General features: G+C 42.6%; 3 protein-coding genes across 3 annotated transcripts; 1 reads left to right on the top strand and 2 right to left on the bottom strand.

The window, feature by feature from the left end:
* Positions 1-714: 714 nt before the first annotated feature.
* LOC125301278 (zinc finger protein 200-like) lies at positions 715-2,580 on the bottom strand. The gene is made up of 2 exons (XM_048253739.1): positions 2,010-2,580; positions 715-1,799 (listed from the first exon to the last, which is right to left on the bottom strand). The coding sequence occupies exons 1-2, from the start codon at positions 2,347-2,349 to the stop codon at positions 1,000-1,002; spliced, it is 1,140 nt and encodes a 379-aa protein (XP_048109696.1). The 5' UTR covers positions 2,350-2,580; the 3' UTR covers positions 715-999.
* Positions 2,581-6,289: 3,709 nt separating this feature from the next.
* On the top strand, positions 6,290-13,159 carry cactin. The gene is made up of 10 exons (XM_048245470.1): positions 6,290-6,550; positions 7,542-8,169; positions 8,580-8,675; positions 8,898-9,043; positions 9,152-9,314; positions 9,520-9,634; positions 9,822-10,014; positions 10,384-10,500; positions 10,701-11,056; positions 12,209-13,159. The coding sequence occupies exons 1-10, from the start codon at positions 6,309-6,311 to the stop codon at positions 12,697-12,699; spliced, it is 2,547 nt and encodes an 848-aa protein (XP_048101427.1). The 5' UTR covers positions 6,290-6,308; the 3' UTR covers positions 12,700-13,159.
* A 104-nt stretch (positions 13,160-13,263) lies between these two features.
* Positions 13,264-22,182, bottom strand: sema4e (semaphorin 4e). The gene is made up of 15 exons (XM_048245479.1): positions 21,903-22,182; positions 19,749-20,069; positions 19,377-19,522; positions 18,795-18,857; positions 18,599-18,697; positions 18,105-18,204; positions 17,854-17,964; positions 17,312-17,463; positions 16,654-16,826; positions 16,256-16,412; positions 15,805-16,027; positions 15,381-15,508; positions 14,906-15,075; positions 14,733-14,785; positions 13,264-14,345 (listed from the first exon to the last, which is right to left on the bottom strand). Exons 2-15 carry the CDS (start codon positions 19,855-19,857, stop codon positions 13,741-13,743), a joined length of 2,289 nt encoding a protein of 762 aa, XP_048101436.1. The 5' UTR covers positions 19,858-20,069; positions 21,903-22,182; the 3' UTR covers positions 13,264-13,740.
* Positions 22,183-22,657: the final 475 nt, after the last annotated feature.

Here is a 22,657-nt window from a genome sequence, read left to right as displayed (position 1 = left end):
ATCATCTAAGAGACCAAATTGTGTAGTGTTTAACCGGGTACCAGGGACGCTTACTGTAAAATCTAAGTATTCTATCTGAAAAACTGGGGGCTCAACAACTCTTCAAATGTGCTATTTTATTTCACCAAGCCAAATTTTGGAAGAAGTTAAGAGTGCCTACCATTCTAGGTTATACTTGAGCTGCACCCCTGACATTCCATGTCTGGATGCTATTAGTAACAGATATTGACTGTAGACATTGTGAAGGCTACAGGTGAGATAGTTTTCCAGATATTGCTGTTTAAAAAGGGCTTTTCAGAGTATGATGCCAAAAAAATGCCCCTCATTCAATATTTTTTTTAATGAGAAAACTATTAACAGTAGACTAATAGTTAATATTTTGGATTTTTCTTATTAAAAAGTGTATCTTTTTACTAGAATTTTTTCAGGAAATTCTGAGATGGTCAGGTGAGAGGCATTGGGTGAAAGGAGACGGAATGACTCTCGTATAACCTTACCCAAGTGTAGCACTGGTTAGCAATAATGATTTGCTATCTAGTTCTTGCTGAAGGTTATGTTCCTTTTGCAATACTGTAGTTAGGTTGCCATCAGGGAAGCTGACAATTCATTATGTACTGTACATGGGTAAACAGAAGAGATGAATAATTAACATTTCTTAGACAGCTGATATACTGATTAGACAATACATCTTTGCAGAAAGTAAACAAACATAACAAGAGTTTCATTCTAGTTTAATATGAATTTAGATGAGAAAGAAAGATCTCTTGAGCTTACAGTCAATGTTAACACACCTGTGAAAACGACGGAAAGAAATTCATAAAAAATAAATGAATGAGTGAACAAAGTATCAAATCAATTCATTTTGCAGCAATTGTCTCAAGGAAATTACTAAGAAATGGAAAGATACACACAATTCATTTACACGTTTCAGTTATTTATCAAGCTTCAGTGGATAATGGGATTTTTGGAGGTCCGGATAACCAACTCACCAAATCTTTCTCAAATCACAGATTTGGCCTTGCCACACTTGGCACATGGTCTTGTGGAACGTCTTCTAAGTGTGTAGCCTTCAAGTGATTCTAAGGAATCTGCCCCACACAGGCTGCAGGATTCCCCTTTTTCCTTTGACTTGTGGTACCACATGTGTGATTTAAGCTGGCCTTTGCTAATAAAGGATTTGTCGCACACATTACAGGTGAAAGGCCTCTCTCCTGTATGAATACGAATATGATTCTGCATTTGGCTCTGGAAAGGGAAGGTGATCCCACACCACTCACAGGTCAGTAGCTGCTTCTGTTTGTGACTAAAACGGTGCTTGATGAAATCCTTTGGACGGTAAAAAACCTGCTTGCACTCTTGGCAAGTCATGGTGGAGGTTACTTTTACTTTTCTCCTTCTTCTGATATCCTTAGCTGGGATTCTCTCAACTTCTTGTGTCTCTGCTATAGTTGTTTCTGTGGTCTCTGCAACAGCAATTTTGGGCAACTTTCTTGGTCTTCCAACACCTATTTTGGGCGACTTCCTTGGTCTTCCAACCTTTTTCTTTCTTGGTATTGATGAATTTGCATTGTGGTGATGAATGTTAGAGGTTGGACTATGGCGCAACACCAGCGTACCCGACTCTGCTTCTTCTGTTAATCGGTCCACCTCAGCTGCTTTCAATTCAAACTCCAGCTCACCAAATTCACCATCCCCATACTCAGACCTGGTGCAATCAACAGGATCCCTCGAGTACACTGTTGCTGTGTCATCCACCTCTTCCTCAGTCAACGGAGATGTTTCACTATCATCATTGACCCCTGCAGTACAATCACACATCATGTGAAGTTAATTTGAATAAAACCTTAGAGTGGTACTTTTTCATGTCATGCTTCTAATTAAAAAATGTATTTTATGCTGAAATGATGAACATTGGACTGCTCTGTGTGTGACTTCTCTGTCTCTGCTACCAGAAAAAAAAACAATAGCCAAAGCGTAGCGTTAGACTATGGCTTACCTAAACTCCTTACCTTCAAAATCATATTGTTGTTCATCAGGGAAGTCCCACTGAGTGACTACGGTAGAACTAGATTTCGGCTCCAAATCAGTTTGTTCATTCGGCGTTTGGAGATTGACTGAAAATTCCCCATAAGACAACACGGAAGGCTTCTCATGCACGATGTTTCCCGCCGTGTTCACATCTTGCGGTGACACCAACTTTTTTTTAAGGTGATCGATTTCATTCTGTTTCTTACAAAGTTCTTCGATGAATGCAGCAAAAGTGTTATCAAACAATGTAATGATTTCAGCAACAGCCTTTTTGGCCAAGTCATCCAAAATAAGAGCAACGTGGGATTGTACTGCCGACATCTTTCCACAATTTGACCAGATTATGCTGTGTACTTGCTATCAAGTATGATGGCTAATCGATCCACTTTCCTGTTGTTCAACTACACTGTGTTACAACCATTGCAGCATAAACAACGCTGATCAAACAATATAAAAACGTTACTCTGTATGAATTGTTTACCTGTCTAAGGTTATGCTACATATCTGTCGTTCACTGGACTCCTTCTTCTTCTTCTGTCAGGTTTTATGGCAGTTTACAGGCAAAGTGTATTACCGCCATCTACTGGACTGAGATGCAATCAATTGGATGTTATTTCAAGGAAAATCATTAAAAAATAAAATAAAATAAATAATAATAAAAAATAAATAAATAAATATCAAAAAAAAAAAAACAAAAAAAAAAAAACAACTAAATCCTATTTGCTAATTGTGTTTCTTTGATAAATGTGATGACAGCACTAGTGATGTTTCCTGATCTAGGCTCACCTAATAACACTGGACTCCTTCAGTTCTTACTCTAACTATAGCTGCCTTGATGCAGACCAACAGGGATACAATAGTTGCCACCTACAGGCTCGGAGTTAGAAGACGAACATTTTGGGGCTTTTCTCTTTCCTCGAAGTCCTTTTATATCTGGTCTTTTGCCTTCCACTCACTCTTAGACTTTTCTAAAAAGATGGGTTTTAACAATATGCTAGATATAGCATATTGGGTCTTGAAATATTCACAAGAATCCATAGAAATTAAATATTCATGTCATTTGATCCAATATTAGTTATGCAGATGTATCCACCAATTTAATTAAAAATAGAAATTATAAAGATTTATAATTTTTTGTAATTATTCCATATTTAGTGTAGTCATTCCATATCAGAACCCCTGAAGTATAATCAAAATGCAAGCATGAAACTTCAATGTATTACCTTTCATTTGAGACCAAGATTATGCTTCTACAAAGGGGTTCATATGCAGTAAGCATTTGATTGTCCAGTATGCATTTTGGATAACCAAAAGTCCTATGGGGAGTTTCCATAGGGCATTTTACAAAAAAAAAATAATGGTCTAAAATGAGTAGTTTTCATTGATCTACGTTTGCACATAATTCATCTCAAGTGACCTAGAGGGCTGAAATGTGGTCAGTTCAGAGATGCTTGTTATCCGGCAGAATGAGAAAATAATATTCTAGCCTCTGTAACTCTGTGTCAGTACATCACACAGTTCTGATCGTTGTCCGAGAAACTACAGTTTTTCGGTTTCGAACCGCACTTGCTGCCTTGCTCCCCAGTTAGATATCTTAAAAGGTAGCAACTTTACCCGTTTCGAACACACCCTAAACTTCCCAAAGAGGTCAGGCATTTGATTATAGGCCAAAGTATGTAGGAGCAATGATCTCCTAAGTAGATGATGTACAATGTCGGGCAAAATACTCAAAATGGGGCTTATGCATAAGAATTTAAGGCCTTTTTTAAAACACAGTCTGTAGGGCCCTTAGATGGACAGGGAGAGCATTCCACAGACTGGCTGCAGCTGAACAGAAGGCGCGGTCGCCCATAGTTGATGCCTTGTCCTCAGAGGCTGGAGGAGGTTGGCCTGTCCAGAGCGGAGATGGCGTGAGGAGGAATGGGGGGGACTGGTGGGACAGAAGGGAAACTTTGAATTCAATCCTGTACTGGACAGGAAGCTAGTGGAGGAATTTGAGGATGGACGTGATGTGGTGGTACTTCCGCACTCCCATCAGGATCCTGGCAGCACAGTTCTGGATGTACTGTAGCTGCTGGATGTTTTTGCTGGGGATCCCGATGAGGAGTGCGTTGCAGTAGTCCAGCCTGGAGGAGACAAAGGCGTGGACAGTGGACAGGAAAGTTTTTCGGCATCGGGGAGAGTGAGTATGGGGTGGAGTTTTGCAATGTTCCTGAGGTGGAAGAAGAAGGTATTGCAAAGATGTTTAATGTGGGCCTAAAAAGTCAGGTGAGGGTCCATTCTGACACCGAGGTTTGTGACTGAGGATGAGAGGTGGATGTTGTGGCCGGATAAGGTGAGCTTGGGAAGCTATGGGAGGGGGTTGTCATCGCACTTGGCCTCGAAGCTTTTACTAGTATTTTGTACTTCTACTTTCAGTACCCCCCCACACACACACACTTTTAAACTTTTTACTTTTTAACATTACTTTACATCCTCAAATGGCACCATTTGCCAAGAATGACCCATAACCACTTAGCTACAGCAATAGAATAACATTTAAGCTACAATTCAGAGGAGAGTACATGTAGCTAGGAATTACCACTGCATCTGTCAGTAGAGGATAGGGGTGGCCACATACTGTACTGTATTAAGTACTAGTCAAGTGTGGTAGGAGAAGTGGTAGAAGAGGAGGTAGAGAAGGGAAGAGACATAAGTGGAGAGGACGGAGGTAGAGGAGGGAAGAGTTTGTCTCAGGTGTGTGAGGTTGTAGGAAGTGCTAGGAGAGGAGGTATTCTTGGAAGTTGTGTATTCAAGAGTTTTTTTGAGGACAGAGAGGGACGCCCCTGCTCTGATGAGACTTAGCAGATTGTTCCACCATCGGGGGACCACAGATATATATTTTTTTTAAAGTCTGGATTGCCGTGGGTGTGGCAGTGCCATACGACGAGTGCAGCAGCCGGGGGTAACATAAGCCTTTATTAAAGCATTTAATAAAGTGGGTGCAGACCCAGCAATCACTTTGTATGTAAGCAAACTAAGTACTGACCTGTCTACCTGTAGGACCTGAGGTCCTAAGCTTCCGGACCTGCTGAACAAAATTTAGCCACTTGCACGTAGAAAAAGGAAAATTCATTTTTAATGTTTTTTTTTTTAATCAATTTTACAGGTTTTGGTCAAACTCTGTGACCCTGGACCTATTAACAGACCACATGTTACTGTTTGAAAATTGTGATCCCGTGCTACCTATTACTGGAGGGTGTTTATAAATACAGTAGGCCTACTTGTGTTGGGAGATGCATGTTTTATAAGGACATGTTCTCCTCTGCCATTCCATGCATTGCAGGGTTAACAAATGTGTTCTTCTTAAGAAAAGGCTAGACCAAGGAACAGAAATTGTGATTGGGATCTGAATCATGTTAGCCTACATCTCTTTGACCTATTTTTGGCATTTTGAATGTTCAGGTGGTGTGGTAGGCCTACACCTAGATTAATTTTCGAAGGGACAATTTCACAATCTTGTTCACCCATTCATAGCCTATATTATTAGCCTATCACTTCAGTCGGGTGACAGGCTCATCAAGGAAACGTAGCCTAGCCTACTACACAAGCAGACTAACTTCCTGTCCCTATCCCCATTTGTCTCAGGAGTAGCCTCCTTAGGCCTACTACGTATTTATTACAGTGCTACCAAAGATCCTTGATTACTAACTTTAACCCTCTCTGGTGCTACTTAACTGGAGGTTGTGATAGCCACACTAACGTGTTAACGATTTATTTTAAACATGCGAACGATTATTTTATTTTTGTTCGCACATGATCACCATGTCCTCTCCCGTGCTCCGTATGTTCTTTTTTCCTAGTTCCTCCGTTGTTCTGAGATAGCATCCATGTTTGCATAATTATTTAAGTTAAATAGGATGTTCAGTGTACTTTTTAGCATTACATTCTAAAATTTCCCTATTTAACAGGCCAAATCCATAGACAGTAGACAAATCGGCTAAAGCAAGATAATGTCTATTGTCTACCGCGTCCAGTGCTGGTTCAAGTCCCATTGTGGAAAACCACATATATGCCTGATTGAAATCAGGTCTCCTGGTACAGACGAATTCAGTAATGGCCTTAGTAATGATTAAAACACTCTTTTTAAATGAAATCTAGACTATACTAGAATTAATGTTACCACTCAAATACCATATACACCACAAGAAATTCGGAATATCTTTCTATGCAACTATAGGCAACCTATTTACGCGACGATAGATCTTTAAGGACCCAAAAGCGCTCGAGGAAGCCAAGCAATGGAGTCCAGCCGTCGTAGATCAAGACCACGGTCTCGTTCTACTGATAAAGAGCGGAAAAGATCTCACAGTAGATCTAAATCTTCAGATGAAAGGTCAAGAAGAAATTCCTCAGTGGGCAAAGACACCAGAAGACGAGTGCGGTCCAAGAGCGACAGTTCGCAAAGCAGCAGTGGGTCCGCAGGCCGCTACAGCGGTAGAAGGCAGAGAAGTCCAAGCCCAAGATCTAAAAACAGAAGCAGGTAAGGTTAACGTTAAATTCTCAGCTATCGAGCGTTGTTTATTGTTATCTGAGGATGTTGCACAGAATACCTTAAATGATTTCCTTAGTTAAGGAAAAACGTTAAAGTATGAATTGCATTGAAGGGTTTTACTGCAGGGAAAAAGATATTTCCACGGAGATTTTTCGTTTGCCAATTCGTGCTTGCTTTTCTGAGGGTGCAGATTTTAATCAAATGCGGGACTGTCCAAAATAATATCAAGAGGTGTGCACATATTGTCCATAAAATCGGATAGCGAATAATATCAGATTATAACTTATTTTGACACGTTTGACGGGTGACAGCCAAGCACGGCGCACCTTAGAGAAGTGACATTAATTTCACGATGTTAGCCATAGTTTACACCTATCAATAGCTAATGTTAGCAATAAATTCAAAAGCAAAAAAAACGCAACTGGTACGTTTAACAGACGTAGTTGTAACTAGCTTGCTAGTAACTTATGCCGTTAGTCAGCAATCCAGCAAACACAGTCACCTAAAGCTTAATGATCTTATAATCTTACCTTAATAATGTTCGGGGACATTTATCCGTTCATCAAGTACCTCCTGAACATTACTAGTTAGCTAGTTAGATATTATCCTGACTGTCACCAGTGCACCAAAACAAACTTTTTACTCTGATATACACTTGGTGATGCCTGTAATACACTTTGAAGCTTTTGAGAACATTGTTGCTGGTGTGTCTTATTGCTTCCCAGGCCTGCCTCTGGATTTTACCTCTCTGTGAAGATAAGAGAGAGTCAGTGCTTGACTATTATACCAGAGCAAAATTATTCATTTTCACTTTTTCACTTCAGACTTCACTCTATAAATGTGAGATTCCTTAGAGTCTAATTTGAGTTTAATTCGGCCTACTGATAAATGATGTGGCATTATCGAGAACATGGCAATAAACTTGAAACATTTAACTAATATAAATTTCAGCTAACCCCCGTTTTCAATCTACTCATAGTGCAGAGTCAAATGACCACAGGGGAAAGAACAAAAAGGAGAGGAAGAAGAACAAGAAGAAGTCTAGTAGAGATGCCCGACGAAGCAGAAGTGTATCTCCATCTGGGTCAGATTCTAGCGTGGACAGACCACGACACCGTGAAGGAAGTAGTCATGACAAGAGGCGTGCCAATAGAGACAGCAGATCTCCCAGCAGAGAGCGACAGTGGGGGAACAGAGACCGAGAGAGGAGAAGTCCCGATAGAGGAAGAGGGCACAGGAGCGACGACTCTAGTACCAAAGACAAAAGGCAGGACAGAGGCCGGAAAGGAGATGGCAGAAGTCGTGACAGAGAGGATCATCGGGAACGATCCGTGTCGGGTTCTTCTTCATCCTCCGATGAATCCAACAGGGGTGGCAAGTCGGAGTCTCAGGCCCAAAGTGCAAAGGAAGAGAACAGAAAACAGAGAGAATTGATGAAAGCTCTTGAAACGCCTGAGGAGAAAAGGGCCAGACGCTTGGCTAAGAAAGAAGCTAAAGAGAGGAAGAAACGAGAGAAGATGGGTTGGAGTGAGGAGTACATGGGCTATACAAATGCTGACAATCCTTTTGGTGACAACAACTTGTTGGGAACTTTCAAATGGCAAAAGGTATTTGATTTCACCTATAGTTTGTAGATTTACTGGTAATCATATTAAGTATTCAGTGAGTCACATATAACAATTGATGTCCTTTTTTATTGTTTCAAGGCAGCAATATAAAGAATGTGTTTGAAGAGGAGTGGTTTCAAAGCTCTTTTAAATAGTACAGCAACACTGTGAACAAATTGATATCTATGCTCTTTGGTGTGTCGTCAATAATCAAAGCCTTTTAGTGCGAAGACAGTCCAAAACCAACTAAAAGGTTCATAATCCTACCTGATCATTGGATTGGCAATGTCAGAGAATTGATTTGGCATATAGTCATTGTAGCATCAGAATCAGTTTGAAGCCATTCTTTTGAGGTAAAAGAACTGCACTGTGTTGCTTGACATCAAGCTTCTTTTTGATTTCTTAATTAGGCTTTGGAGTTGAAAGGAATATCACACTTGAAGGAGAAAGAGCTGAAGGACAGAAACAAACGCATCCAAGAGGACAATCGCAGAGAGCTTCAAAAGGTTTGCAAACTTGATGCAAATGATTAACCTAGTCTAATGCATTTTTATATGTGATGGTAATTTGCACGTAATATCATTTGCAACTATTGTTGTTGCTGTATTGTTACTCATGAATACTGAGGAAGTTACTTTAGAATGTGCAACCTTGTTTGTGTATAATGTGTCAGTGGTGTGTTCAGTCTGAGGGTCTGAAGTGGTGTGTTTGGGGTGCGCATGTTGCAGGTGAAGCAGCTGCGTCTGGAGCGGGAACGCGAGAAGGCCATGCGTGAGCAGGAGCTGGAGATGCTGCAGAGAGAGAAGGAGGCAGAGCACTTCAAAACGTGGGCCGAGCAGGAGGACAACTTCCACCTGCACCAGGCCAAGCTCCGGTAAGCCACCCACTGCCCTGGAACCTCACTACGCTCAATCCTATCAAAATCAATAACTTGCCTGAGACTGACTGTTATACGCATGTTGGGGCATTGATGTGCATGCAGGTCTAAGATCCGCATCCGGGATGGTCGGGCGAAGCCCATCGACTTGCTGGCCAAATATATCAGTGCCGAGGACGACGATCTGGCTGTGGAGATGCACGAACCATACACCTTCCTTAACGGCCTCACCGTCACCGACATGGATGACCTGTTGGAGGACATAAAGGTGTGTGTCTGTATATAGCTTATGCTGTTGAGGCCGTCATGAATCAGGTCTCTGTGAATGGCATCAGGGGGTTCTTGGTTCATCTGTCTTTGACCTGCCCACTTATTTGCCCGTGGTTTTACAGAGATGTACACAGTGGTCTCGTGTATGTGTAGCAGGCGCTCATATGAAATGATTATCATCTGGTTTCCATGTGATTTTACAGATTTACATGGAGCTGGAGCAAGGCAAGAATGTGGATTTCTGGAGGGACATGACCACCATCACAGAAGATGAAATCAGCAAACTTCGCAAATTAGAAGCTTCAGGCAAAGGACCTGGTACTGTCAACATCAGCACATAAAGGCTAACCCATTTAATATTCCGACACATTATATATGGAAAATGTTCTTTATGTAAAAGTACTTGTAATGTTATTAAACATAATTCACAAGATAGTACGTGTTATATTTCGGTAAAAGGTTTTGCATTGTTGTTTCTAAGCCATTGTGTCATACCCTCTCCCAGGGGACCGCCGCGAAGGTATCAACACGTCAGTCAGCACAGACGTCCAGCTGGTGTTCAGGGGGAAGACTTACAGCCAGCTGCAGGCCCTGCACCTGAACATTGAGACCAAGATCCACGCCGGCGGCTCCAACCTGGACATTGGCTACTGGGAGAGCCTGCTGCAGCAGGTGCGCGTCTACATGGCTCGTGCCAGGTGAGTGACATGCATTCACACCGGGGGACATCATGCTTGGTCTCACAAAGGCCACCTTTAAGCTTAGTCCTATCATGTCTATGTGGCATGTATCTGTTATGAACTGACAAGTGCAATTGACTAGTATAATATTGTGTAATGGGTATATAACAGGTACTGGTATGATCGAGGAAGCACACACGTGTTTTAGTTCTATCAATCTCAATTATGTAATCATGATTTCAGTCGTCTCAAAAAGTATGTTTACTTTTGCTCCTCGTAAGAAGATTGGTCAGTGAATTTGGCTACGAACACATGCCCACAGTGCTATGGGAAGTGTGTAAGTCCGTGTGTGAAAATGAGTGTGAGTGTGTTTTGTGGTGTCTGCAGGCTGAGGGAGCGCCATCAGGAGGTGCTGAGGCAGAAGCTGTACAAACTCAAACAGGAGCAAGGAGTGGAGAGTGAGCCGCTCTTCCCCATCATCAAAGAGGAGCCAGATGATCAAGAGTGAGCTGGCTTCTCTCTTTGTTTTTCGATCTCTCTCACTGTCTTTCTTCCTACACCATAACAAGCATATAAGGACTTGAAACTGGAAGAGGATGAAAACTGCGTACCGATACACACAGTTGATGTGTTTCTTATGCTTCCGTGTCTCTGCAGACTGCCTGTTCTTGTGTAAGACATGTTTTTGTCTGTTGGGTTCCCAGAATGCAAGAGGATCAGCCAGCGGCATCAGCCGAGGCGGGGCCGTCCCGCAGCTCGCAGCCCGGGGCCTCCGACGAGGACCAGGAGGGGGACAAGGGAGCTCCGAGGAGTGAGAAGGAGGCGGAGGACGGGCCATCCACATCAACAGCGAAGGAGGGCGAGGGAGAGGAGGGTGGAGCGACTGAGTCAGTGCTCACAGAGGACGACCTCATCCAACAGAGCCAGGCGGAATACGACTCGGGCCGCTACAGCCCGGTGCTGCTGCAGAACTCTGAGCTGCCGCTGGACGCTCACGTCATCGAGCTGGACGAGGACCTGCATCGCCTCCATCTCGCCCGCCGCCAGTTACAGGTCACAGGTGGGTGTACCTGTGCAGCTCACATGTTCACTCTCAGTCGTACATACATCATGCCTACAGCATATATCATGCATACAACATACTCTCAGTCGTACATACATCAGTATATATCATTCATATAACATACTCTCAGTCGATACATCAGTATATATCATAAATATAACATACTCTCAGTCGTACATCCATCATACTTACAGTACATATCATATACAATATAATCATATATATATATATAGGTAAATATGAGTTCTGTATTAGGATGCTTCTTTTTTTATTGTGACTTAATTAAATCACTGGATTTTGTCCAGTAATTTAATTAAGTCACAATAAAAAAAGAATATATCATTCATATAACATACTCTCAGTCGATACATCAATATATATCATACATATACAGTGTTTCCCACATAATTAAATTCTATTTGTGGTGGTAGGTGGTTGGAATTAACTTAAATGCAACAGTTTTTAACAAATTAGCACAGCGTTGTTATGATGCTAACCAGATTTAAGCACAATTTAGTAAAACCTGGAAAATCAATGTGTGGTGGTCAATGTTGATATTGTGGTGGGCCGCCACAAATAAGTCAATGTATGGGAAACACTGATATAACATACTCTCCGTCGATACATCAGTGTTTATCATACATATAACATACTTTCAGTCATACATACATCATGCCTACAGCATATATCATAAATATAACATACTCTGAGTCGTACATACATCATGCTTACAGTATATATCAAGTTTGACCTCTTGAAGTGCTGCACATATCTGGCTGAAGGTGATGCATGTTTACAATACAAACATGTATCAAGTTTAACCAGATCTGCGTAACGCTGCAAGAAATCAAACACGATTAACACAATTTTGCTCCCAAATAAAAGTTTGAACTTTTTTGAACGTTTCTTACCTTGTAACATCCACATTGTTCTGCCAACCGTTTTGCTAGCTTGTAAACAAATCCATGTGCTTTATCGTTACTTTTTTTCCACAGTTTGAAATGCACAACTGCTCCAGCAGAGGGGGAAATATAGCTAATCCTACCAAGGGGGCCTTTAACAATGATGACAACTTGCTCATCAGTTAGCCTGTACATCCCTGTATCTATTTTAACCCCGATCATGTCTCCTGTCTGTGTCCTGTGTCAGGTGATGCCAGTGAGAGTGCTGAGGATGCGTTTGTGCGCCGTGCTAAAGAGGGCATGGGAGCGGACGAGGCCCAGTTCAGCGTGGAGCTGCCGCTCACGGGCAAGATGTACCTCTGGGCAGACAAGTACCGGCCGCGCAAACCGCGCTTCTTCAACCGCGTGCACACCGGCTTCGAGTGGAACAAATACAACCAGACCCATTACGACTTTGACAACCCGCCGCCCAAGATTGTGCAGGGCTACAAGTTCAACATCTTCTACCCGGACCTCATCGACAAGCGGTCCACACCGCAGTACTTCCTGGAGCCCAGCCCTGACAACAAGGACTTTGGCATCCTCCGTTTCCACGCTGGACCCCCGTATGAGGACATTGCCTTCAAGATTGTCAACCGTGAGTGGGAGTACTCGCATCGCCACGGTTTCCGATGCCAGTTTGCCAATGGGATATTCCAGCTATGGTTCCACTTCAAAAGGTACCGTTACAGGAGATAGATCATGTGGACCACGAGACTGTATTTTATGTTGCAGCGGTAATAAACTTAAGGCTGGCTCTGTTTGTGACTCAGTCCTTCTATGTGATAGGAAGTATTGTATGTATCTGAAGGGACAGAGGATGCAAAACATTAGAATGTTCAGCACAGTAGTTATGTTTTGTTCAAATGTCCTCTTTGCAAAATATGGCTTTGATCAGCAGTCAACCTCTCAGGTGGCTTTGAAATTCTAAAACTGGCCTCTGCTCAGATGCAATGCAGTGCTGGGCAGCATACTGTACCTGCTACCTTTGCAGCTAGATCCTCATTGCCTTTAGTCACAATTCATGGGTAAAGTAAAGCATTATGGCAACACCAAGAGGGGGTACAGCTCTGCTTCTAGTGCCCCATATCTCGCTCCTTTCCTCCACATTGTAATACTTATGTTTTCTAAATTTGTAATTAAAATTTTCACTTGTAAATCTTTTCGAGGCCTGTCCTTATATGTGTTGCACCTCTGCAGATTTCGGTCATAAATCTCTTATCCAAGTTGAAGTGTTTTTGAAATAAGACACAGAACAAAATGTGTGGTGCTGGCACTTGGAATTTATGGATTTTTGTAGAGTTGCTTTATATTTTACAAAATTAGAGTGACAAGTTCAGACAAATGATTCAAATAATTTAAGTCTTGTTTAACCATTCACAGCATTGACTTCACAATTCACCACCACACTCAACCCACCTTATAACAAAACATATCTTACCAGAAAAAAAGAAACAATCCATTTACAAATGCAATGATTATATATTGTTTTCCCTACAGAAGTCAGTAATTTTATACCGCTCAAAGATAATGTCCATGGTGAAATTGTAAAGTTTTTTTTTTTTCCAACATGAAAGTTCTTGAACAAATGCACACCCTCATCTAATCTAGCAAAAATCAAAAAGTAATGTACGAAAAAGTAAAAAAAATCAAAAGGCCCCTTTTTGTTGGACTCAACATTTTTTTTTTTTTTTTTTTTTTATAAAAATGTATGTGGGATGAGTGAATTCCCCCCAGAACTTAAATAACAGACACGTCATCATGGCCATCCATTGAGATGGTGTTCTCCAGGTTGGCGTGGTTGTTGTTACGGTTACCCGCCGGGGCTGAGGTTTTCTCCTCGGTATGCTGCAATGGCTGCTGTGTGTTGGCCACTTCACCTCTGCTGCTGTTCGTGTGAGCCTGTCCTCGTCCCATCTTACAGGGCAGTGTCAAATGGCCTTTGTAGAAATTCCATGCAACTAGTAAAGCCAGCATGACGGACAGTAAGACCACCAAGATCTGCAAGCTGACCAGATGCTGGCGGCTGGACTGGGCCTGAGGGGAGGTGGGGAGCACCCATCGTCCGTCCCCATTGGTCCCCAGGGTGAGCTGGTACTTGGCCTTCTGCCACCTGTACTCATGCTCATGGGAGCGTTCCACTGACCAGCAGGAGTAGTTGGCCGCGTCGGCCGCGCTGGCGTTGAGGATCATCAGGCTGTCGTTGTGGACTTTGTACTTGTCCGAGAGCACCAGGGTTTTATCGCCCAAATACCAGTCCTGCTTTGCCAGGTTAGAGATGGGCTCACACTCCAGCTTCACGTTGTTGCCTGGCACAAAGGTGCGGGTCACCAGTTTGGCCATCTCTGTGAAAGGACAAGGAGGAAGTGTCCATGATGCATCATTAGTGAAATCTAGAACAGGCATCTTTCCCTCCTTCAGTTGCAAAGGTGAAAAGCCACAATACATAATGGCTCTCAGAAAATGGAGTACATATCAGCTCGTCCACTAGCTGCTTGTTTAAATGGACACGGGCCCAAGACACTGGTCCAAAACAAGACATTTCACATGTTCTGGTCTTTCTAGCCGGGCATACACTTTTATACTCGCATCACTGTTGAAAAACCATTCCCACAAATGTATTGTCAATCACACTTTAAGTTACTTTGAGCGTGTTCTTATCAGAATTATCATGGAGCTTAATTGCTGGTTTAATAAAGTAATGAAGATCAACGGCAGACTAAGTATACTACCTGGAGGGGGGCAGCCAGAGGCATCTCCATTCTGCAGATTCTGAATCAGCTTACTGAGGGACAGAATCAGAGAGGGAGAATGAGCTTGATTAAATGCAGCGTAAGGAAGCAGTGTGCAAGTCCCACAACAGACATGGGGAAATGTGTGTTGTGTGTCTGCTGGCAGCTGGTACCTGTCTGCTTGAGTGGCCACTGGGCTGAGGGAGATGCACTGCGCTGCAGCGAGGTCCCATGCACAGAACGGGTCCCGGGCATGGACGCAGTCCCCACAGGACGTGTAGCGCCCGCAGGAACTCAAGGGCATCTGCACCACGCCTACCTCAGAGCCCGCAAACAGATGGCCCTGAACATGCAGTGAAAATCAGAGTTACTGGTACATCACACTGTCACAAACATCGGATCATAATCATACAAATAATAACATCTAAGTGCTTTTTTGCTGTTGTTTTTTTACTTGACATTCAAAATCATTTGGATTAAACATATTTTTTTCGAATTTGTCACCAAAATTAAGATACATTGTGCACCCACCCATGCATACTGTATACATTAATTATTATGTAAGGCAGTAGCTATGTAGTACTGTGTATCGTTATTATGTAAGGCAGTAGTACCGTGTATCATTGTAAGGCAGTAGCTATGTAGTACCGTGCTCTTGGAGAGACGTATGATCTTGATTGCCTCCGAGGACTGAAAGAGCTGCAGCTCTTCGATGATGGACGTCTCTTCAGTGTTGTCCTCAGCATAATTAACAGCCTTGAGCACAGAGCCAGTCGCTGTAAGAGATCACATTTCTTATTAACTTGGCCACAGCAACCCTGTTCTCTTAACAGATTATGGGACAGAAAGTAAACTCCAGGTGGTGTAGTAGAAGCATTTAACATTTATATTTGATAATAATAATATTAATAATAATGACAATATAATAAAATATTATAACATATGCACACAGTGGTATCATAATATAATCTCCACACATATCACATTAACACCCAATACACAAGGCATTAAAGTAAATATGACTTCCAAACTTCTAAACAGAAAAATACAATGTGTATGTGGATATCTACACCTGTGCCAATAAACATGACGTGGTAAGTAGCTCCATCCAAAGCCACTACACTGGCTACTACAATGCGAGTGAACGCGGCTCCTTTCTTGACCAGTAGTGGGCGGTTGTTCATCGGCTCTATCACTTGGTCCATCAGCGGACGGTCTCGAATGAACTGCAGGGTCTTGTCTGGCAGATCCAGAGAGCTAGTAATGCCCTGCTTACGTGCTGCTCCATTGATACACTACAACCATTCACATGAATACAGTGAGATATATTGACAATACATCAGGGGTGCATTTTCAGGGGCAGAGCAATCTAGTAGTCAGCCTTTTATGGAGCATAAAAATGTGGAATGATTTAGGGTGACAATTTTAACATAAAAGAACATTCAGTGCAAAAAAAAATAGGTCTAAATCAGAAGGACAGGGATGGTTGGGGAATGGCAACGTATCAGGCGAGCGAGCCTCACCGCTCCTGGTCGAGGGGTGGGCAGATCGCCGCTGAACATCACCCACTTCACAAAAGAGGTTTCCACGGTAACAGGCGTTTTGAACTTTCCCTCAGTAAACACTTGTTTTATATCATGCATGCTGTAGGCACACACAGCTGAGTGGTCTGAAAAGTGCCTGCCAAAACAAAAACAATTCATTTGTCTTTACCACCGAAACCACTTAACAGTTCTTCAGCTCTATTTCAACAGTGTGAGAGACTGTCCGCAAGACTGCTTATAAAGCAGCCCTCCATCAAACTGATGGGAATACGTTACGGTTAGTGGTAGACATGGGGAGGCATGCATTCAGTGAATTGACGATGACTCTTATTTGTTACTCAGACGTCAACAATAACAAACTGAAACGGCCCACGTACATCTGAGGGGTGAAGATAGCGTAGAATACACATGTAGTCCAGCCAGCAGGACACACGCGAAAAACATCCTGCACTAAGTAAGGCAACTGGGACTTCAGGACAGGGCATTCCAGACGTGCTTTTACAAAAGATGTCCATTTCCTCTGAAGGGTTCTTTGTCCACCCAAGTCTCCCTATGGGAAAGAGAGGAAACGGGTCTGTAAGCATGTCAGGCCAAATTGCAAAAACTTTTTTGTTTTAAATAACCATTCAACTGACTTGTCATTAATACAATTCACTGGAACTGTATTTCATATTATTCTAATTCGATACATTTGTGTTGTCAAATTCAGTAAATTGCTCGTGTTTTGTGTTTACACTCAAAAAATACCAATGCTCATAAATAGTCCTCGCATGAATTGGAAACAAACAAAGTGGCTCAGACAAAAACATACACTACTCCAGCCAATCAACATGTTGCTGCAGGAGCACAAAAAGGAAGGGCAATTAGATTATTTCACTTAAATATCAAAAACCTCTTGCCAGAATCACAGACTGCACACTTTGTTGTTTAAAGGGTAACGGTGCAACGGTGTAATCGTGGAAATATGTGTAACAAGGAACTGTTTGACCACAGTTTATTTCAGTAGTAGGCCATTACAGCTTGTGCGGGAAGTACCTTACAGACCCTTGCTACCCGAGACACAGCCAGCTTATGGTAGAAGTCATACTCCACAGCGGTCTCACTGAAGAACAGATAGACCTTGTCATCATCTCCATCAGGGCTATTCTCACTCTCGGGGATATGGTCCATGTAGATGAAGTTAGGCTCTGCAACCAGGAGAAGCTTGAGGTTAAGTCTCTGATCATGCATTTACTGGTATTCCTGTCAGTTCTTTGGTAGCCTATAGAGAAATGGGTCTGACAGAGCTGTGATGAAACTTTGTGGCTAAAAAAACAGAACATAAAACAATGATCTTATCAGGGACTCTCCTCGCATGCATGTTGTCTTCATATCAGCACTGACACACAGACAAATAATCGGTTGAATATTCACTCTTCTCTCTTATTTGTTGTTGTTTGGGTACATTCCCATTGATATTGGGCATATTTTTCCTGAGTATTTTAATCATCAGTGGGCAAAATATCATGACCATCCAATCAGATCGCATGCTTATGTGGTTGCTCAGCAACATTGCTCAGAAAGGTGCTCCATCTCACCATTGAGCCAGGAGCTTTTGAAGTCAGTGCGGATGGGGTCTTCAGAACTGCGCATCACCACAGGCTCAGAGCCCAGGAAGTTCATGGAGGTGGCTGAGTACAGCTCTCCATCTGACAGACCAGAGAGAGAGAGAGAGAGAGAGAGAGAGAGAGAGAGAGAGGGAGAAAGAGAGGGGGTGGTTTTATGAGCTCTTAAAGGTCTTGAGAGATATTTCAGGGCATTTGTGGACGGCGGGGCCATCTGTACTCACCAACCCACACTGAGGAGTACCTCTGGAAGGGATCAAAGGGGCATTTCCCTTTCCCATCCTCTTGGTTATTATGCATTATCAACTGCCCATCTGTGTAGTTCTGGAAAAAAGAATCAAATGACAGTGGGAACATTGGCCTGCATGTGAAACGCATTTCAGATGGACCCTGAGGCAGTAATATATCTACGGCATGCATCCCAGATTTCAGGGGAAAACTAATGGGTACTCTGTCAAACCCATGTGCTGTCAATGTACGGTTTCTGTACACAGAAACAGAAGAAAATAGATATCTAAACTGACCATTTTTTTAAATATCGCCCCTCTCCCCTTTTTCACATGTGAAATGTAACAGGAAACAAGAGGTAGGCTGCTTTAAATGTGCTACCAATAGTGCTAACAATAGTGATGAAAACTGTGCTACTTGAGAAGTGAGAACTATGAGACTAAACCATTAAACTCTCACATCCCCATGTTTCTTGTGTGTGTGAACTCACCATGTAATCACACATTGGATGGAAGGCATTGGTTCCACACACATACATCCTGCCATCCTCTGTCCCATGCAGAATGCGGATGTAATTCTGGCAATCTATCTGGTGAAGACGATGCACATAATAGACAATCAGAAACTAGGCGTTTGCCTTTTCCAGTAGGACTGTTTCATAGAATTTTGTTACAGCAACCACTTACTTCTGGGTCCTTTCCTTTATATGTGCATTCTTTCTGCTGTTTTTCGGTCACACCCCATCTCACCTGCACAGTGACCACAAAAGATGCTCTAGATCTGTTACATCATAACCACAGCCTAGATTTCAGCTATAATTCCCTCATACAGTCAGAGGTGTTTAACAAAAAAATCTTGTGGATTCTGGAATTATTTAACAGGGCAAAAGCACAAATCCCATTATTTTGAAGAAGCAAAGACGGTTTACAGATGGTTTACAATGGTTTAGAAAGGGATGCTTCATATTCCAATTCATATTCCTCAGTATCCTATTATCCAATCATACCTTGTCAGTTAACACCAAAAAAATAAGTTATCTCAGATATGACCATGTAAGGTAATGAATTTCAGTCAGAGCCTGTAGTCAACAAAACCACTTCAGCCAAATAAAGGCAAAGCAACGCCATAGGTGTTAAGCACTGGATAGGCAAGAAGACCCAGACAGCACAGGGCACACACACAGGCAAATTACAGGTGATCAAAACATAGACTCATTCTTTTTTTCTTTATTCAGTGTTGATGCCAGTGTAGTTCTCAGATGGTCTTACTGAGGCCTTCTTATTGTTGATGTTGTTAATGTCTAGGGCAAAAATGGCTCCTCTGGTTCCCAGAAAGATCAGACCCAGGTCCTCTCTGAGGGCCATCGTGGTATAGTTCCACACGTCATTCTCCCTGAACAGTTTCCCATTGTCACCTAGTTACACAAAAAACCCATCAGTCAGTGCTGATTTACTTGCCCGGGATATGGCAGCTGAAGCCATCTAAGTAAGTATATATACTCTTTTGATCCCGTGAGGGAAACATATCCACCAACCGGTTGTACAGCAGTGTCAATAACAACTAATGTCCATGGACCACTTGAAGTCAGTTTGGGAAAATGTGAGAAACTACGAACACCAGAAACTTAATTCAGCACTTACTGTGGTAAGGGACGGTCTTTCGGGGAGTACAGTCCAAGGGCCAGCCTTGGCTGGACGTCAGAGCTGAACAGAAGAGGTAGAGGACAAACAGAGCGGCCAGGACGTACATGGCTTGGCAGCATTAGTGAGTCCAGGACAAAGGCACAGTGAAAGTCCTGGGAGCCGTCGGCAAGCTGTGGCTCCGGATAAAGCAGTGATTCAGGGCACGACGCAGGCAGTCGACTCCTCCACTACAGCCGCTCAGAAGACAAGCCATGGTAAAATATACAGCTGAGAGGAGAGAGACACAGCTTCAAAGGCCTGGGACCTGTGTAAGCCCATCTGAGAGAAAGAGACGGAGAGAGAGAGGGAGAGTCGGAGAAAAGGCAATGAAAGGACGCTGAAGGAGTCTCGGTCCTAACAGCAGTATATCTGTCAGCGCTATAGAGATGTAAATGAGAGGTCAGAGAGCTGTTCATGGGGTGCGAGGAGGACTTTGATTTCAGCCTGCCAGGCACCTCGGTATGTGATGAAGCTGCTCAAAGGAGAGTCTCTTGAACAATCTATGAGCTGCAAACAACACATTTCAAAACACAAGTAAAGAATCCTTGCTGCATCACTAGAGGTGGATATGAAGAGCATTTTATGATTGGTAAATAATGTGCTGGTTGCCACTGTAAGGTGATTACACGTTGCCAGGTAACTTTAGTTCTTTTGCACAAAGGTGTGCATTGCACCTTCTCTGTCTAGCAGGAGACAAATCCCTAACACCTGCTGAGACTGTAAGCCACAGAGACAGTGGTCTCCACTCATTTAGAAACATCAACACATGCACTACTCTCCTGCATGAAAACTGTGAGGAGCATCAGCAATACAAGTATCAATTTTTCATGTCACCTTTTAAACTATTATTGATTTTCTCCAGATGGAGTCCAACTCAATATAGTTGATGTGTCTGTCACTGCTAAATATAAGTGTGAGACATTTGTCTTGTAGAGACACTTTTAGCAGTCGTGGTTAATGCAATGGAACAGAATGTGGCAAACTCACATCCTGTTCACTTAACTGCTAACAGTACAGAACTACAACTTACTCCACTGTACAGTTCAATAGAGCTAAACAGGTCATGAACAGAATAAATATCTCTATGTACTTTTGGAGATGTTTTGTCAATGTATATTTGTTTGTTTGTTTGTTTCAGCAAACAAATTTCAGGCTGTTTAATGGCCAGAGCATTGTGTGTTATAGAAGCTTAAATATGTTTTTAAAAATCTATGCTAGTAAGAAATTCTAAAACCTTCAAAGGTGGGACCTTACTGAAAACATCAGCTACAGAATTTTGCTGATAAAATTGTTGCCTTTTGGTTTTTAAGGCAGGGCCATTTCAATGGTTGTGTGACTTTCTAATTGGAGATCTGGGATTCTCTGCCCCTCTGCCCAACACTACAGCGACTTCTTCTGCATCCAGCCTCTCCCTCTGCCTGGATCCACATCCCCGCAGAGCTGCATAGCAGAAATGAGCTCCATCATGTCCAAGAATGCAGGCTGCGCCCCTGACATGATAACATGCCTCATTCACATCTCTCTCGCCTTGGGCTAGGAGGGGCCACACTCACACAAGCTCACTAACAGCAATCCAGATTTTAAAAATGGCATAAGTGGTTACCACATACTTGACACACCTGGAAAAAAGGCAACTGTTGTGCAGGTTCATTACCAAGATTGTGTACTGAGGCTACTACAACCCTTATATGCTCAGTCTACAGTCCACAGACTGTACAGAGTACAGTCTATATTTAATTTAGAGCATAAAGTGCAGTGACATGTTTATAGAGACAACTACTTGAAACGTATTTGTTTCTCAAACAATAAGAGTTAAAGCTGTTGTTCATCTTAAAGTATTCATTTAACTGAAGTAGCTGTGTAAGCATGCCTGAAACCCATTCAGTAATTCAGTCTAGTAAATGCCAGTCCAGTAAATGTTATTTAACCAAATGTGCAGAATTTGGTTAGAGTGCCGTGACTTCCGTGACTTCAAGCCTCCGGAAGTAGACACACCTTGACATAAGAACCTTCCTCTAATTTGTGTGTACAGGTGTAAAATAAGTATAGAATAAAATAAAATTTAAATACTAAAAAAGGACACAATGATAGAGGAAAACAGAATGTACTGACCTGCCCATTCTTTATCATCTGCAGAGAAACGTAGAATCAGGTTAGTCCGGCTGTCAAAAAATGTGGTTCAAAACAAATGACCCAACCTCCTACTTCTGCTGGCTTTGCAAGAAATCTTGCAATCATTAGCACAGGAACGCCCTTTGAGAGTGCCTGTGCTGCGTTGGTATGCTTGGGCTCTGAATGGAGCGGAGTGGAGCACAAGAGGAGGGGCCACTCAGCCTCTCAACACTCACCAGTCGGCAACAACCAAACAACATGCAGAGACAGGCACCCCGACAAGTGCAAGTACCTGCATGGGTGTGTTTATGGTAGTATTGCTGAGGGAAAGAGTAAGAGTAAGACAAAGAGTAGATAGAGGGAGAGAACAAAAGAAAGAAAGATAGAAAGAAAGAAAGGAATATAGAGAAAATGAATGAGAGACACTTGTTAAATGTTATCCAGTCGAAGAACACGCCCACTCCAGTCTGTTCACTTGAGCTGTTGATTTCCCGCCAAAGTTACACAGGTCCTGCTCAGTCTGCAACACATAAGGGGTAGAGGGGGCTTTGTCTCACCGCTGAAAAGACTAATTAGACAATGACAAGTACAGAGGGCTTTCCACAGTTCTCCAGGGACTGACAACATGTTCAGGGGCCTCTGTGGGTATGGAAAGGAATCCAAATGCTGCTAGGTGCTAATGCTCAATAGCTGTGGCTCAATGGCCACAGAGTGCCTGGAATAAGATCAAATGTCTACACACGTATCATAAACCA

This window comes from Alosa alosa, chromosome 1, assembly GCF_017589495.1.
Source record: "Alosa alosa isolate M-15738 ecotype Scorff River chromosome 1, AALO_Geno_1.1, whole genome shotgun sequence".
Lineage (NCBI taxonomy): Eukaryota > Metazoa > Chordata > Actinopteri > Clupeiformes > Clupeidae > Alosa > Alosa alosa.
This window is presented reverse-complemented; position numbering and strand designations above follow the sequence as displayed.

Coding starts and splice junctions, on each gene's coding strand:
- LOC125301278 (XM_048253739.1), bottom strand. CDS start 2,349: ATGTCGGCAGTACAATCCCACGTTGCTCTTATTTTGGATGACTTGGCC. Junction 1,800..2,009: donor ACAACAATATGATTTTGAAG/GTAAGGAGTTTA, acceptor ATTGTACTGCAG/GGGTCAATGATGATAGTGAA.
- cactin (XM_048245470.1), top strand. CDS start 6,309: ATGGAGTCCAGCCGTCGTAGATCAAGACCACGGTCTCGTTCTACTGAT. Junction 9,044..9,151: donor CTGCACCAGGCCAAGCTCCG/GTAAGCCACCCA, acceptor ATGTGCATGCAG/GTCTAAGATCCGCATCCGGG. Junction 11,057..12,208: donor CCGCCAGTTACAGGTCACAG/GTGGGTGTACCT, acceptor GTCCTGTGTCAG/GTGATGCCAGTGAGAGTGCT.
- sema4e (XM_048245479.1), bottom strand. CDS start 19,857: ATGTACGTCCTGGCCGCTCTGTTTGTCCTCTACCTCTTCTGTTCAGCT. Junction 18,858..19,376: donor TCAACAATAAGAAGGCCTCA/GTAAGACCATCT, acceptor GTCACTGTGCAG/GTGAGATGGGGTGTGACCGA. Junction 16,827..17,311: donor GGGTAGCAAGGGTCTGTAAG/GTACTTCCCGCA, acceptor TCTTTCCCATAG/GGAGACTTGGGTGGACAAAG.